Source organism: Danio aesculapii, chromosome 9 (genome assembly GCF_903798145.1).
Source record: "Danio aesculapii chromosome 9, fDanAes4.1, whole genome shotgun sequence".
Lineage (NCBI taxonomy): Eukaryota > Metazoa > Chordata > Actinopteri > Cypriniformes > Danionidae > Danio > Danio aesculapii.
In genome coordinates this window covers 39,562,394-39,580,713 of record NC_079443.1, presented here as the reverse complement: position 1 = coordinate 39,580,713, position 18,320 = coordinate 39,562,394, and the positions used below count along the sequence as shown (strand labels likewise).

General features: G+C 34.1%; 1 protein-coding gene across 1 annotated transcript; it reads right to left on the bottom strand.

The window, feature by feature from the left end:
* Positions 1-24: 24 nt before the first annotated feature.
* On the bottom strand, positions 25-17,934 carry lss (lanosterol synthase (2,3-oxidosqualene-lanosterol cyclase)). Its single transcript, XM_056465681.1, has 22 exons — positions 17,829-17,934; positions 15,214-15,382; positions 14,807-14,945; positions 14,386-14,494; positions 13,633-13,754; positions 13,449-13,545; positions 12,908-13,043; positions 11,626-11,734; positions 11,406-11,524; positions 11,158-11,255; positions 10,678-10,705; positions 8,887-8,943; positions 8,735-8,806; positions 6,184-6,234; positions 5,945-6,094; positions 3,724-3,820; positions 3,539-3,644; positions 3,353-3,418; positions 2,366-2,446; positions 1,109-1,279; positions 497-575; positions 25-410 (listed from the first exon to the last, which is right to left on the bottom strand). Exons 1-22 carry the CDS (start codon positions 17,840-17,842, stop codon positions 273-275), a joined length of 2,208 nt encoding a protein of 735 aa, XP_056321656.1. The 5' UTR covers positions 17,843-17,934; the 3' UTR covers positions 25-272.
* Positions 17,935-18,320: the final 386 nt, after the last annotated feature.

The following is an 18,320-nucleotide window of genomic DNA, read 5'->3' as shown; positions in this document are numbered from 1 at the left end:
TACTACAAAACAGTGAGCCGAATATCTACACAATTATTTATTAAAAGAGTACAGAATATCACATTTAAAAACAGAATCATCTACAATCAACGTCTTGCTTCAATAGTTAAATGAGTACAAAAATGAGTCAAATGTTCGAGAGATAATATCCTATTGACTCTCATACATCAGTTCTACTTTTTAAAGAGCAGCAGACAGGTTTGTTTTAAATCGTCTTTGATCAGACTGTGTCAGATATTGCTTATTTGAGACACATTTCCACAGTATCTGACTCACAGCTTGAGTTTTCCAGTCAGAGCGTTGCTGGGATAGAGCCGTGAGAAGCGGCCTAGAGTCCACACTGGAAACACATTCCTGTAAGAGGTGTAGCTGATGGCACAGCTTTTATTGAACACTCCAGAAATGTTCTCCTGAAAACAGGGAAAGAGCCCATTTTTATTAGTCAAACCTAGACACGTTGATTATATTTTGGAAATCTGGCAATACATTTTCTCACCTGTGGCCAGTCTCCATTAGGCAGCTGCTTATCGATCAATACTTGAATGCCTTGCTCAATCACTCTGGTGTCAGGGTACCTAAAAATGACAATTTATTTTGTAATTTAGGCATGGACTCGAATGACTGAGTGTCTAAATAGAAAAATACCTGAATGTGCATCTGTGATTCATTTTGTAATAACATAAATATTTGCAGTTTACCCATCCCTTAAAGGGATAGTTCACCCAAAAATCTAAATTCTGTGATCATTTACTCGCCCTTCACTTCTGTTGAACACAATGAGGATATATTGAAGGATTTTGGAAAGCAGCAGCCATTGACTTGTATATTATTTTTGTTCCTACTATGGCTGCTGGTTTCCAACATCCCTATCTTGTTTTGTGTTCAACAGAATAAAGAATAAAACAGACAGTAATTAGTGTGACCAATATTTGCCTCACACAGTGCAACACATCCAAAGATTTGAACAAATGTGTGAACAATATTTGAGAGAAATGGGCCTTTGGTATACATGGAAAAAGTTGTGGATCTTTGTAGCATGTAGTAGATGATTATTCATTATAAAGTGTTAAGAAAAAACCCTACCACCAGGCATTGATGCTGAAGTTACCTGACAGCCATCAATCCCAGCAAAGCCCAGCAGGTGTTGTGGATCTGAGAGCTATTGCTCTGAACGTAGTGCCGCTGCTCACAGGACTCAAAGTCTTCACCCCAGCCTCCATCCTCCATCTGCTTCGACAGCAGGAACTCACAGGCACGCTTCACCTCCACACAAACAGACCTGCAATACAGAAACAAATGATTTCTTTGATATCTTGACTCTCTAATGTGACATAACAGACCTTAGCACCAGGGCAGCGGAAAACTTTTATTTTAAGACAGAAATACAAACTAGGCTGTGATTCCAAATATACTTGTTAGGTTTGAACTATTTTTCAAATTATTCATGTTAGCTGAAATACATCTGTGAAATCACAATGTGAATATCTGCAATCTGATGGTCCGAACAAATACAAATACTGACAAAATCACATTTAAAGTGTCCAAATAAAGTTGTTTTCAATGCATATTACTAATTAAAATTGAGTTTTGTTATATAATGGTAGGAAATTTACAAAATATCTTGATGGAACATGATCTTTACTTTATATTCGAATGATTTTCGGCATGAAATAAACATAATTAATGACCCATTCAATGGCTATTGGCAAAATTATAATAGTTCAACATAAGACAAATTTATTGTTAAGCTGGTAAAATGTCTGTCCAAAAAACACTTCCAATAAGCAAAAAGTCCACAAGACAGTTTTGAAAGTTGTAGGTTGTGAAAGTAATGTGATTTTGTACAATTTTGTACAAATGTCTGTCCCTCAGAGCCTTTTACATTTATGTTAAATTATCAGTACGTCAAAAACATTTAACTCACCCTTAAATGCTTCCAAAACTATGAGTTTTTATATTCTGTTGAACACAAAAGAAGATATTTTGAAGCTAAATGACTGTAACCACTGACTTTCAAAGTAGGAAAAACAAATAAAATGAAAGTCAATGGTTAGAGGTTTCCAACATTCTTCAAAATATCTTATTTTGTGTTCAATAGAAGAAAAAAAATCTGTCTATGACGAGTGAAGAGTAAATGATGACGGAACTTTCAGTTTTGGGTAAACTATCCCTATAAGTTAAATATGGCGTTTTACCTGACGAAGCTGTGTTTATAACTGAAACAACTTCTTGAAAAAAAAAAAAACATAAGGAGGGACTTCATGCATCAGAAAATGGCTGAATCATCAAGTGGTTTGCTTTTGCTGTGATCACACTACTCATTATGTCCGTAAACATCATCAAAGAAAAGAAGAAACAAACATACCCATTTTGGAAAGTGTGGCCCATACACGCAAATGCCTCCAGACCAAACCAGGCTCCATATGTGAAACAGACTCCCCACGATCTAAGACAAGCAACAAAGGCAGTCAGTGTCTGAAATATAAATAAAAGCAGACTATATAGCAACAGTATAATGTACATATTTTTGTATATTTTTACATTAATATGCCTCGCATAAATTAAATTAATTGTTGAATTTTTTTTTTTAATTGTCAGTAAAACTTTTGACATTGGGCTGCATTTGTTACTCTGGAATATACAGTTGAAATCAGAATTATTAGCCCCCTTTTGAATTGTTTTTCTTTCTAAATATTTCCCAAATAATGTTTAACAGAGCAAGGAAATTTTCATAGTATGTCTGATAATATTTTTTCTTCTGGAGAAAGTCTTATTTGTTTTATTTCGGCTAGAATAAAAGCAGTTTTTAATTTTTTTAAAAACTTTAAGGTCAAAATTATTAGCCCCTTTAGGCTGTATATTTTTTCAATAGTCTACAGAACAAACCATCATTATACAATAACTTGCCTAATTACCCTAACCTGCCTAGTTAACCTAATTAACCTAGTTAAGCCATAAATGTCACTTTAAGCTGTATAGAAGTGTCTTGAAAAATATCTAGTCAAATATTCACTGTCATCATGGCAAAGATAAAAGAAATCAGTTATTAGAAATGAGTTATTAAAACTATTATGTTCAGTAATGTGTTGAAAAAAATCTGCTCTCCGTTAAACAGAAAATGGGGAAAAATAAACGGGGGCTAATAATTCTGACTTCAACTGTATATATATATATATATATATATATATATATATATATATACACACTGTAAGTTGGAATGCATTTAAGTCTGTGTGAAATCAAAACTCCTGGTAACACAGACTTTAACTGAAATCACCGTTAGATTAGGTCATATTAGAATGACTTTTTTTTTTAAGATGCAGGACTGTGTTATAAATGAACCAACGCCTACCCTTCCCATGAGCCATCAGGTCTCTGAATCCTCCTGCAGTAGTCCAGCCCCCGCTGAAGAGTGCTCCTATTTAAACAAGAGACACACTTCAACCAAACCATTCTTCACACCTCATTATACTGAGGTTTTTTTTTTTTGCTTTACTGTAACTTTTGCATGTTTATTTATGAGTCTTTTTCTGTGTACCTGATCTCTTCTGCTCTGTGCTCAGGATATACGCTGTGAAAGTGTTTTAATGCCTGCAATACAGCTGAGGTGCACTCAACATATGTGTAGTCAATCATTATGTCACCTGAAAGAGAAATTTAACAGGACTTTTCCTAACAGGAAATACCCTGACAACTGAATATGATATTTTAATGCACACTTACCAAATACTTCAGACGGGTTCAGCAGCTCCAGCAGTTTCCCACCACGTTTTGTCTCATATGTGGCAAAGCCTCCATCAGGGTTTCTCATGCTCAACAGCTAACACAGAATTTTGCAGAAAAATTAGATTAATGCTCAAAGCTTAAAATTTGTTTTTAAAGAAAATGGTACTATTATTTTAGAAAGTATGCATTACATGTTTATTTTCATTAAAGAGAGGCAATAAAGACACTTTATAATATTTTTACAAATAACTTTATTTCTTTTAAAAACTTTCCAAAGTGCTGTTTAATGGAGAGAAGGTGTTTTTCTGACACATTTCTAAACATAACTGTTTTATTGACTTAGTCATTTCTAATTTCTTTTGTCTTTGCCCTTATGACAGTACATAATATTTTACTAGATATTTTAGAATTTAAAGGCTTAACTAAGTTAATTAGGTTGACTAGACAAGTTAATTAGGCAAGTCAGTGTTTGTTTTTTTCTGTAGCCAAATAAAAAAAATCTTAAGGAGGCTAATAATATTGACCTTTATACAACAGTTTTGTCTGGTTCTTGAATCTGATTGGTTGATAGCCGTGCAATATTCTGCTAGTAACAGCACTCCTATCGCCTCTTCACCCTTGTGTATTACTCCGCCCACATACAGCAACAAGCAGAGGACACTCTACAGTTTGACAAATATTGCTGCTGTTCGGTAACAATGAGGCTTTGCAGTTTATTTATAAGGATAGTGCCTATTTTGAAATATTTGTAATTTCTGAGAGACAGCGCGTTGGCGGCTTTTGACCTGTCTTCGAGCAAAGACGGTTGACAATGTTTATCCACAAGATGGCGACAAAGACCACATAATAAGCCCTGAGAAAAAATAGTGTAATTTCAAACTACAGCTGATCAAATCATTATTAAACAGGTAAATGATATTCTAAGTCGATCTCTCTCTTTTGTATGTTGTAGTGCTGTACCATAGTAATATTGTGATCTCCAGACTGCAACAGAGAAATACTGGGAGATATCTCTGTAGACTGACAGCATTTCATGCTGTTCAGCCTTATAATTTTAAAATAAGAGCAAAATCACCTGTTTTGTCATCACATTAGACATTACGCTGGAGAATGATTCAAATACTAGCTCTGAAATGACGTTTGTGAATTAGTGACGATTTTTGCTGTTCTGATGTCAGCTGCAGATGTGAATGAAAAGCGGAGGAAAGCAGTCCCTCTTACAAAAGGGTTTTCAGACTCTCGTGTTTGATTTTCTTTTTATATAGACGATTGTCCCATCGAGCTGTTGTATAAATGCAATATCACACTCGTAGCAGTATATCGTCACTGGTGGGACACTAAGGCACGAGGCTGCGAATGCCCCCCAGATACAGCCACATCGCACTGCTACTCGTGATATTGCTCATTCAAAATTATCTTCAAATATCAAAAACTGCTCTAATTCCAGTCAAACTAAAAGAAATAAGACTTTCTCCAGAAGTAAAAGTATTATAGGAAATACTGTAAAAAATTCCTTACTCCGTTAAACATGACTGGGGAAATATTTGAAAAATAATAAAAATTTCACAAGAGGGCTAATAATTTTGCTCTCAACTAGATGTATATATATATATATATATATATATATATATATATATATATATATATATATATATATATATATATATATATATATATATATATATATATATATATATATATATATATATATATATATATATATCAATTATCTATTTTAAATGTTCAACAATGCTTTAACTTGATTTTTTCACATTTTTATTTTTTGAGCAGCAAATCAGCATTTTAAAATGATTTCTGACGAATCATGACACTGAAGACTTTACATTTTAAATACATTAATAAAATAAGATTATCTTAATTTCTAACTGCACTATATTCTCGTTCATACTGTATATTAAATTAAAGAATTGCAGTCCAGTCAAGCTCAACAAACTTTAAAAAAGCTGAACATTCAATCTGTCATATAATTTTAGCCTATGGATAAACATTTACCTTTGTTATCTTATATTTAAACTCTCTGTTTGAGTTAAACACAAAGGAAGATCACATTTTTGAGGTACTGAGATTCAACATAGGAACTCTGGACCTGTAAAAATAGGGTCTAACATATGTCTTTATACCAATTGGATAACATTTAACTGTAAATCTAAATATTTCAGCTTTGCAAACAGACAGTATTTGTAAGTAAGGTTATTACCACATTGACGGCATCAAAAAGCCTTTCCCTGGGAATGTTTTCTTTGAGAAAATGGCACTGCTCTTGCAGAAGCATCACAGATTTCAGCCCTTCTGACACACAGTCCGCAACTATCCAACCGCAGTCCCGTGTGCTGAAGGGAAAGCCTCCCTAAATCAGACACATACATCATTTATGTGTTAAAGTGCAAATTAAGAAGGATTAATAGTAAAATTGACATGTAATACACAAATGTTTACCTTGTTCATTTGTCTATAGTATTTCTCATATTCTGGAGGATTATCTTTGACCTACAATAATGACAAACTGGTTAGTTCTTACATAGAGAACAGTAAGAGATAGTTCTTACAAAGGTTACATTTCAGTGCGCTACAAAAGTCTGATACCACAACAAAATGCTTTGAGTATTTATTATTATTATTATTAATATTTCAAATGAGTAAATTAAAATAAAATATAATACAAGTAGATATATTTCTGATTTGTTCAAATTTGATTAGTGACCTTAAATTATGAAATTTTTTTCTTTATCTCTTTGTTGTTTTTGAGAAAGAGGAACAAACAGAACAAACACTTAAATTCAAATTAAATGTATACAATATTACGAAATCAGATTATTTTACATAAGAATTATTTACCCTTTCCCATTTATGCAAAAAAAAAGGTATTAAATAAAATTATAACGTGAATAAATGAATAAACAAATAAAAAAAAGGACGGAGGGGGCCTGTCAGATTATTTTAGAACACCTTTGTCCCATATTTATAATGTTTTAGATGGAAACAAAATCTTGTCACTCTTAACAAAGTCCTTAAAATATCCCCAAGAGCCATGTTTTTTCTACAAATGAAAATGTTGAATAAATTAACAATTAATATGAAACAATAAAAATAATAGCTACATCATTTTTCTCCACTGTGTATCATATAATAAAAACATTTTTGCTCAGCACAGTCAATTCAAAGCTATTTGCAGAAAGAACCTATAATAATGAAGAATGTCATGATTACCCCCACTTTAAAGGCTCTTGGTCTTCATTAAAGGGAACATGTACTTGTTATGATCAATTTTTTATTTTTGTTTTTCAAATGGGTTTCATGAGAACAGAGCATATGTATGTGTTATATGTTTGTATTTGTCTTTAAAGGGGTGGTCCAGAATGTATTTTTAAGGCTTGGTTGTATTTATAAGATGCATAGCAATGTGTGCTCATGTTTTACTTGAAGGAAATCATGTTATTTTGTCATATATCTTACCTTGATTATGTACAGCTACTCAGCTGACATGAAAACGATTGGCATATTTCCTAGTTCCTCTGAAAGGCCCGCCCTCAAGTGACTCTGATCGGTCATATCATGTGTTATAATGTGCTGCGATTCACGGATCGGCTCCACGTCACGCCCGTTCAAGCACCGCGCTTTTTGTGTAAACAGTCAATTAACCTCATGCCGCTCTAAAATAAAATCTGACAAGTGTCTGTAATGAGTGAAAATGGGGTGCGGCTCCTTTAAGAGAGATCGCTGTTTTGTGTGTGTGTGTGTGTGTGTGTGTGTGTGTGTGTGTGTGTGTGGTGTGTGTGTGTGAACTGTCTGTAAATGCGTGTAACATGAGAAATGCATGTGCGCGGGAGCGATGTTTATTTTTATTTTTCTCTACTGCTCGGATTAAGTTATTGTTCTGTAATATACAGTGACGCTGTTGACAGAAGAATAAAGCACAAGATGTGGGATGCGAGCCTTGATTGATTTTTCTGCTGCTACATGAGTTAGGCAAGCTCTCCTGTTTTTTTTTTTACTTAACGCATTACACGACGTCTTTCACATATATCCGGAATATGCATGTGTAAGTAATATGAATCATTCACATATCTTTTGCGAGTTCATTATCTGAGATGTAGAACGCATCTATAACTGCCTATAGAGAGACACGCACGCGCTGGTGAAGAGAGTGTGTGTGTGTGTGTGTGTGTCTGTGTTTAGAGCAGTTTGAGTGATAAATATGAATTTGTAGCTAAATCATTAGCTGTGCCAAACAGCATTTCCCGTTGTTTACGTCTTTGCTACAACATACCATTAAGGCTAGACACAGTACATGTCATGATCAATTTTAACAAATAAAAACTCACAGGCTACAGCTTCTGCTTGTTGGAGCTGCTCCTTCTTTGAGGAGATTTTAACCGAATACAGCCCTGAACTGGGAAAGATTCTGGAAGCTGTTTTTGTCAAATCATGCTTGCTATGTATTTTATAATTATATAATATAATGTATTTTATTTTATATATTATAATTCTGAACTGTAAGCAGTTCTGTCTTTGTGTCATGTCATTTGGAAGCCCAAATACAGAAACAGAAGTAGCTCTGTGGAAATAGCAGCGTTTGGATGGCATTTCAGCTCCCTTTGCTGTAACATTACAGCGCCTCTGGCCACGCCCCTTGGCTGCGCAGTGTGTGTGCGTGGTAAAAGTACGTTTGTGATCTCACAGACCCGGAAGTTTTTGTTTTTTTTTGTAGTACCCAAAATTTGTTCATTGTAGGCTTTGCTAAGCTAACTCTGTAAAAACCAAGGTCTCCCTTTGCATTGAACTTTAAGCGTCTTACATTCAGAGACGCTGTTTATGTTCACACAGCTACATTACACATCAACTAATGTTTAAAATATGATATCGTAGTGGACCACCCCTTTAATCTGAAACTTTTTGTACTGCCACTTTGACCAGAACTCCCAAAAAGAAATGATCCTGTATCTTAATGGGGCTATCCCCATTCCATTTTTTATTTAATCATGCTTACCTGAGTCAGATCCAAGAAATGATGGGCATGTGTGAGGCACTCTGTAAATCTGGGGATGTCCTGAGCTCCTGCCTATTTAGAAAATAAGCACAAGTGGTCAGTGAAATCATCAGTTATGTGTCAGCGCCAGCTTTATTTTTGACAATATGTACCTCAAGAAATGCTTGTACTGCAAATGCAGTGTCCCATAGCTGTGATCCGTTTGTTCCCTGAAAGAATTAAATAAAATAGATTTTCGCTTTTGTTTTATACATATACAGTTAAAGTCAAAATGATTAGCCCTCTGGATACATTTTTTTTCTTTTACAATTTCCCAAATGATGCTTAAAGCAGGATTTTTTCACAATATTTCCTATCATATTTTTTCTTCTGGAGAAGGTCTTATTAGCTTTGTTTCAGCTAGAATAAAAGCAGGTTTTAATTTTTTAAAAACTATTTTCAGGTCAAAATTATAAGCCCCCTTAAGCAATTTTTTCAATTGTCTACAGAACAACCATTGTCATAGAATGACTTGCCTAATTCCCCTATCTTGCCTAATTAACCTAGTTAAGCCTTTAAATGTCACTTTAAGCTGAATACCAATACCTTGAAAAATATGTAGTAAAATATTATATACTGTCATGTCAAAGATGAAACAATTATGGTTAGAAATGTATTGAGTAATGAAGTTTGCACTGCGCGCTCACGTTTTTTTTTTCTCTTTACTTTTTTTGGTGCGGTAATCTTGTTAATAATAATCTAGTAAAGTGTAAGGAATTTTTGAATCCAGCAACAGGTAAAAATATAAAAATAAAAACCTGTATTACCTGCTCTACGCATAATGTGGTCTACATGTTAAAATGTCAGTAAGATATACATAGAGAAGTCATCACGTCAGATGATATTGCGTATTAGTGAACATAAATCAAGAACATATAACTTTAGCAGTAGCAAGACATTTTATAGGTTTTGGACATGACGTAAAACAACTAGAATGTATAGGAGTTGAAGAAGTATTTGAGTCACATAGAGGTAATCTGAGTAAAAGATTATTACAAACAGAAGCGTTCTGGATTCATAAATTAAAATCACATACGTACATCAAGAGGAATGAATGAGGAATTGGACCAGTCTATGTTTCTTTTACGGTTTGTTGTTTATTTATAATATTGTGAATCATGGATTTTGAGCATGTAGTGATACAAATAATGAGATGAAAAGGTATTTTTAATGTTTTAGACCAGGGGTCACCAATCTCGGTCCTGGAGGGCCGGTGTCCTGCAGATTTTAGCTCCAACTTGCCTCAACACACCTGCCTGGATGTTTAAAGTATACCTAGGAAGACCTTGATTAGCTTGTTCAGGTGTGTTTGATTAGGGTTGAAGCTAAAATCTGCAGGACACCGGCCCTCCAGGAACAAATTTGGTGACCCCTGTTTTAGACTGTCGGAATTTCATTGCATTGATGTAGACATGAATAAGTGAATGATGATAATATGTAATTTGCTTGCGCAATGGAGATAGTGTTTTAAAGGTGAAGGCAAATATTTCTTGTGTGATTAATTACAGTATATTGAAATGAAAATGAGACTGTTTTTAACTATTGAGTGGCTGTCTAACTAATGACGTAATGTGATTGACTGTGGGATAAATAGGGTATAGTGAGAAGATTGTGTCACACACTGAGGAAGGCATTGTGCCGAAACGTCTGTGTTTTGTATCACCTAAGAATGTAAAATAAAAACTATACAAATTAGAAATGTGTTAAAAAATATTTCCTTTAAACAGAAATTGGGGAAAAAATTATACGGAGAGGCTTATAATTCAGGAGGGCTAAAAATTCTGACTTCAGAATTATTAATTCAGTAAAATGAATTATCAATTCATTTTATTTACATTAATAATATATTAATGTATATGAAATGTTTGATTCTCTGATCAAAAAAACCATTCTTAATAACTCACCTGCATTTTCATGCCATCCAAACCCAGCCTGGAAAATAGGGCAAAGTGGAAAAAAAAATTTAAATCACAAAAAGGAACACAGAAGGCATTTTTATAATGATATTTTCTTTTATTTACTTTCCTTCGGCCTTTTCCCTTATTTATCAGGGATCGCCACAGCAGAATGAACCGCCAATTATTCCAGCATAAGTTTTACACAGCAGATGCCCTTCCAGCCGCAACCCAGAACTGGGAAACACCCATACACTCTCACATTCACACTCATTCTTTGGACTGTATGGGAAACCGGAGCACCCAGAGGAAACCCACATGAACATGGGGAGAACATGCAAACTCTACACAGAATTGCCAACTGGCCCAGCCTGGACTCGAACTAGCGACCTTCTTGCTGTGAGGCGACAGTTCTAACCACTGAGCCATCGCACCGCCTTATAATGATATAACATACACTGTATATAGTAAATAAATTAGGTTTCTCACCACAGATAGTCAGGAATCCTTGAAACGTGCTTTTGGAAGGCGGGTGAAGTGGGTCCATCTACATACCAGCGTACCAACATGTTAACCATTTTTGAGATCTGGGTAAAAAAAGAGAGACAGAATTATGGTTCAAGAAATAGTGAATATTTTTGACCAAACATGCACAGATTAATTGAACGTGATGAAATCAGGAGCATGCATTGATTTCAAGCTGACTTTACACAGCAAACAATTACTTTTTCACTCACCGGTCCAATGCTGATACATTTTGTGAAGCGATCGTCTGCTTTAATGTGGTCATAAAGCTCCTTCACTGCTTTTTCTCTCAGTATAGTGCTGTGATGAGCTTCATACATATTCAGGAAAACTGCACAATAAAGTTTTAGGCTTTTATATGATATAACAATGAAAACAACTAAACAAAAGGGGTGTATTTTTCCTTTTAAAGTGATATTATACTTCTCTCACAATAAGCGAAAGTAAGCAAGTTGCTGTGTGGCGTGTATAAGTCACAGGCTGCAACGTTGTTCCTCTGAGCTGGCCAGTCAATAGTGGAGTAATCCTGGACGTAGAGCTCCTGTTTCAAACACAAGAACAACATCTGGACTGGTGTGTCTGGACTGGATACTGGAGTCATTTTCATCAGTAGAATATTCAAAATATATTGTGTTTTGCTTTATTTTATAACTTATTTTAAATGTTCTTTCTGTTTGCTAAATGTTGGGGCGGAAGCGTTCATTCTGAAATATTATACAAGTTAATATTCTGTGCCGTTCACTGGGATTTGTAATATAATTAAAATCAATGTAAAACAATGTTGAAAGCACCCTTGTGTGCTGTTGGAGATGTTTTCATCCACTCTGGGGTAATTTGGAGTCTTTAATTTGGCCACAACGTTCTCTGAGCTTTAGCAAATGGAATGATTTGTGCTGACAAATCTTATTTTGACACAAATTTAGGTAAAATGCTTTGAAAATTTTCTAAATTCAACAATGCACTCTGGGAACATTGACTAACCTTTCATTATGTTAGTGGCTGTTTTTGTCCCATTGACTTCTATTATAATGACATTTTTGATTGCAAAGCCATGGGACTATATAATCATGCATTCTTGGTAAATCACAACAATGTATTTTTATACAATTTGGTTAAATGTTAAAATTAATTTTTTTTTAGCAGGAACATGTTTTTAGTTAGATAAAATAAACTGAGAAATCCTTCTGTTTAGTTAAAACAGATAAACAAATGTTTTCCTTTGGGAGCATAGTTGAATAAAAGTTAATAAATAGCAATATATTGCAGATTATCGTAATTCATTCACTCATTCATTTTTTTCGGCGTAGTCCCTTTCTTAATCTAAGGGCCGCCACAGCAGAATGAACCGCCTATCCAGCATATGCATTATACAGCGGATCACTGGGAAACATCCACACACACTCATTCACACACATACACTACGGACAACTTAGCCAACCCAATTCACCTATACCACATGTTTTTGGACTTGTGGGGGAAACCGGAGCACCCGGAGGAAACCCACGCCAACACAAGGAGAAAATGCAAACTCCCCACACAAATGCCAACTGGCCCAGCTGGGGCTTGAACCAGCGACCTTCTTGCTGTGAGGCAATTGTGCTACCCACTGTGCCACCGTGCTGCCGATTATTGTAATATATATTTAAAATGATGCTAATTTTGTATTGTGACTGTGGTGATTCCCACCCCTAGTGGTAAAACTGTGAAACTGCACCTGTCTTAAACTGAGCACCAGAGGATCTTCATCAGCGGAGAGTCTGACCGCGTAGCAGTAGCTCATGGGCAGGTAGACCTGTCGACAGTGGCACCATAATGTGGAGGGATGTGCTGGCATCCAGGATGGCAATAGCCTAATGGAACATACCCCCCAAAAATTATATATACAGTTTAGCCCCGTTTATTTTTTCTGTTTAACGGAGAGAAGATTTTTTCAACAGATTTCTAAACATAATAGTTTTAATAACCCATTTCTATCTTTGCCATGATGACAGTGCATAATATTTTACTAGATATTAGCTTAAAGCTTAATTATATTGACTTTAAAATGGTTCTTAAATAATTAAAAACTGCTTTTATTCTAGCCAAAATAAAACAAATAAAACTTTCTCCAGGAGAAAAAATATTATCAAGCATACTTTGAAAATTTCCTTGCTGAGTTAAACATCATTTGGGAAATATTTAATAAAAGAAACAAAAATTCAAAGGGGGGGCTAATAATTCTGACTTCAACTGTGTATATTTAATACTTTATTTACCACATCTCTGGGAAAAGCGTATTCATTCCTTCCCAGCTGTATACGTTCAGTATGGCAAGCCAAAATTTGCCCCACGATGGTATACCAACAGCACCACCTGTAACAGAGCAGCACCATACTGATGATAAACACAGTTTAATCTAATTTAATGGTTTATATTACGGTGTGTACAGCAATCACAGACCTCTGTTGTGTAAAGCATTTCTTGCCCGAACCATATCTGGATCATCAGGCCCAACTCCCAGAATTCTCAGGGTGGTGTAATTTAAAGCTGTTCCAAACACAGTAGACTTGTCTTCAATGTGCCTGAAAAAAAAAAACATTACTAATATTAGACTGTTTCTTTAATACCAGTTTGACTCTAAATTCTCATTGTTGTAGTACACGTTGACATTTTATTTTCTGTAATTGGCCATATTTCTTTTATTTTTTAAGGTTTGTAATAAGAATTGTCATTACTCTATTTGTACTGTTAACAATAATCATAATAATTCAATTCATGTTTATTTCTATAGCACTTTTACAATGTAGATTGTGTCAAAGAAGCTTAATATAGAAGTTCTAGGAAATTGAAACCATCGATGCGCAGCTCCACAAGTCCCAAACCAAGCAAGCCAGTGGTGACAGTGGCGAGGAACAAAACTTCTAATAATACTAATAGCAATATTTATTATTATTATTATTTCATTGCATTAAAAAAATTAAACATCTAATATGTGTAAATTGGAATTAAGTAATACACAAATTTTGGGATGGCAGTAATATGTAATATGTAATATATATATATATATATATATATTTATTTATTTATTTATTTATTTATTTAGGCAATGACAGAAAATAAATAATAATTTTTGCATAAATATGAATTGCAAGTTATCTTGACAGGTTTAATGAGATTCATATCATATTTAAAGATCATTTTATTAATACACACAGGCCCCAGCCTCCATCAGGCAGCTGCACAGAGCGAAGATATCGAACCATTTCCTTCTTCCCTGCATCTGGTAGAGGGATCTTAGCAATATGACAGGTTATGAGAAGACCTAAGGAATACAAATAGACCAAAAAAAAATAAATAAACATTAGACAAAAGAAGAAATTAATTATCTTACATTTCTATGTTCTCCAGGACCACAGAAACCTTGTATATAACAATGGTTCCATTATATTGAATGGTTTTTCAAAGATACTTGTAACATTTTTAAATTATTTTAAATTATTATTTTATTACTATAAAACCAAAAATATTATATATCTTCTTTTATTGAAATAATAAATAATACATACACATTAATTATGAATAGATATATTATTATTGTAACATCTTTTTTTAAGTTTATATCTTAATGAATCACCTGGAAGTAAGAAAAGAGGTCCACCATAATCCCCCGCCCAATGTCCATCTTCAGCCTGGAGACGGCTATAGAAGTCCATTCCCTTTACTGCAGCCTCTACTGCAGTGTGTGCGGCAGGGGACGCTGAGATGAACTCGCTCTGAAATATTAGAAGTAAAATATAAAAAAATTTTAGTGTACACTTATGCTGACGATACACAGGGTAACTTTTTGAGCAATGTTTGTGGGCAACTTTGGGAAACGATGCCATGAATAAGCAGCCAGGTGAGACACGGGGTAACTAATTAGGACAATGGGTTACAGATACAACAGTGTTTCCCATTCTTAATAGAAAAGTAGGCAAGCAATAGCGCTTTGCAAAGTTGCCCTGTGTATCATCAGCATTAGTGACTGTAATTTTTGCTTACCGTGTCCAGTCCCAGAGAGTGACGTTCCAGCATGCTCTGCTGTCTGTCCAAGCTGTCCGTCTCCTCGATGTACCTCCAGCTCTGTCTGCCGTCCACATTACTCAACCTCCAGCGGCTGAGATCCGTCGCAGGCTCCGTCTTATAGGGGCCTCCCCTTCTCCGCAAACACCTGGTTTAAACCTTTCAGTGTTACACTTAAGGGCATTTTTATTAACAAACTTGTTAATGACCAACAGTACAGCTATGAAAAAAATTAAAAACCATTTGGAAATGTTTTTCTGGATTCACAGGACTTATTAGGTGTGTTTGAGTACAATGTTTATAGCAAGATATTTATTCTATAAAGGTCTGAAAACAATTTTTCTTGTTGTTTTTGTGCCTAAATATGAGAGTCATTCCACCAAATACTGCTCTTTTTAAACTCTTTTGAAATTGATATTGATATTTGGTGTTGAAATTAAATTGATTATTTTGTATTACGTCATTTCAAGTGTCATTTCATGCTCTAAATCAGTGTTTTTCAACCACGTTCCTGAAGAACCACCAACACTGCATGTTTTGGATGTCTCCTTAGTCTTTCACACCCATTCCAGGTCCTTTCAGTCTCTGCTAATGAGCTGGTGATCTGAATCAGGTGTGTTTGGTTAAAGAGACATGGAATATGTGAGGAGCTGGTGGTCCTCCAGGAACGTGGTTGAGAAACACTGATGTAAATTACCATTTTAAGTATAAATTACTACTTTAGAAGTAGTAATAAATGGCAGTATTTTGAACAACAAAATAAAAAAGACGTTTTACTGAAACACATGAAAATTAAATGCATATCCAGAAAAAATGAACATTTACAACTGCTCTAACTTTTTTGTTTAAGACCTGTTGTTAAAGGCCACCTAAATATTTCATGGAAACATGAGAGGAAGTGAAATAACATTTCTGTAATAATAATGAGCTCTTTTCTGCAAGTTTAGCTGTAAAAGAACATCAATAAGCTCCATAAGTACTTTTTTAAAAACAATCACCAGTTTTATACTTGTGTAAGATTTGTCAGTAAAAACAATATATTAGTAGAAAGAAATTTCTATATAATTTCTAGAAAAAATAAATCGTACCGATGCTGGTTGTGGATTATAGGTTATTGATGTATTGTAAAAGAACATCAATAAGTTCCAGAAGTACTTTACACTAACTTGTGTTAGGTTTGTCAGTACAAAAAAACTAAATAATAGTAGAAATATAAAAACTCGTACCGATGCTCGTTTTATGTGGGTATTAATATTTGAACTAAAATAACAACAAACACATTTAACCCAAAATACTGCTTTTTTAAAAATAAAAACATTGATATTTTGTGTTGGAATTAAAATGACGTTGGATTATGTCATTTCAAGTGTCATTTTATGCTCTAAATGACCTTTTTATTTTAGGTCTAGAATAAATGTCAGTATTTTGAACAACAAAATAAAGACATTTTACTCAAACACATGAAAATTAAATGCAAATCCAAAGAAAACGAACATTTCCAACTGCTCTAACTTTTTTGTTCAAAAACTGTTGTTAAAGTGCACCCAAATCTTTCATGGAAACCTGTGAGAGGAAGTGAAATAACATTTCTTTAATGAGTTCATTTCTGCAAGCTTAATGTAAAAGAACATCAATAAGCTTCATAAAATATTTTTTTTTTTATAAAGACCAGTTTTATATTTATGTAGGATCGTTTAAAATTGTACAGATGATCGTTTGTGGATTATAGGTTATTGATATTTGTACAAAAATTACAACAAACAATACTTAAATTGTAAGGGAACATCATTTAGTTTCATATGATTTTTTATAATTATCAGTTTTATACCAACTTGTGTTAGGTTTGTCAGAACAAAAAAAATCTAAATAATAGTAGAAATAGAAAAAATCCTTCAGATGCTCGTTTTATGTGGGTATTGATTTGAACTAAAATAATAAACACATTTACCTCAAAATCGTCATAATTAATGAAATGTCGTTATGTTTGAGGCGTCATGAGGGTAAATGTGTTCATTTCACATCTGCATGATAATTAAAGTCTGTAATAATCCTGCACGATATTGCAAAAATATGATATTGCAGTATTTTATTTTTCTGAGACAAATATTGCGATATGAATAGTTTAGTATTCGAGTATAGAAACTGAATTACAGTGCAAAAAAATGCAATGCAATTATTTTGTCTTGTTTCTAGTCTAAATTTAAAAAAATATCTTAGATTAAGTAAAATATTGTTTAGTTTTCAATATCAGAAAAAAAATAAGTGAAATAAGGGAGCTTGTTTCTTGCTTGTTTTAAGGAAATTATCTGCAGTGGGGTAACGTTAAGTGGAATAATCTTGCTTTCACTTTGAAATGCAGACATTTGGATTAGAAACAGCACAAAAATATAAGACAAAAACTTAAGATTTTTTTTTGCATAAATCTTATAAATATAGTGATTAATATACAATTCTGTAGCTCCTAATCATGATCAGACTGGACATTACATTGCGATGTGACAATTGGATGCGCACATTGAAATATCGATGCTGAAACGTTATATTCTGTAGCCCTAGTCTACAAGTTTAACAAACAATAAACGGAATATACTCACGTTCCCTCCGTCATCTTTGACAGGCTTGAGCAAAACTTGTAAACTGAAAAGAACCGGTCATACTTCAGCTGATCGGGACGCTGAACGCCTCCTTTAAACCTGCCTGGGAAATGTAGTTCTTCATCCCACAGAATCCAGCGAGAGCTTCTACTGCAAACTAGGTTTCCCACAATACTTAGCGCTGCCTTCCGAGCGCGATATCGCATGGAGAGACATGACCAGAGGACAAAGCATCCAATCAAAAGTAAGAAACTTAACGAAATGGGCGTGATTTTCGAGTACACGCCAACCACATGGGAAATGTTATGAATAATTAATCTCATGTTAATACCAGTTTAAACGTAGTAAAGCAGAGATGAAATCACAAATAATTATCGTTAACTTCCAGGCCGTAACCATATCTGATCTAGCAACAACCTAAAGCACAATGATTCTCAGCATAAAGGAATTAATTCAACAAAAAAGCTGGAAATATTTACTAAAAACATCTTT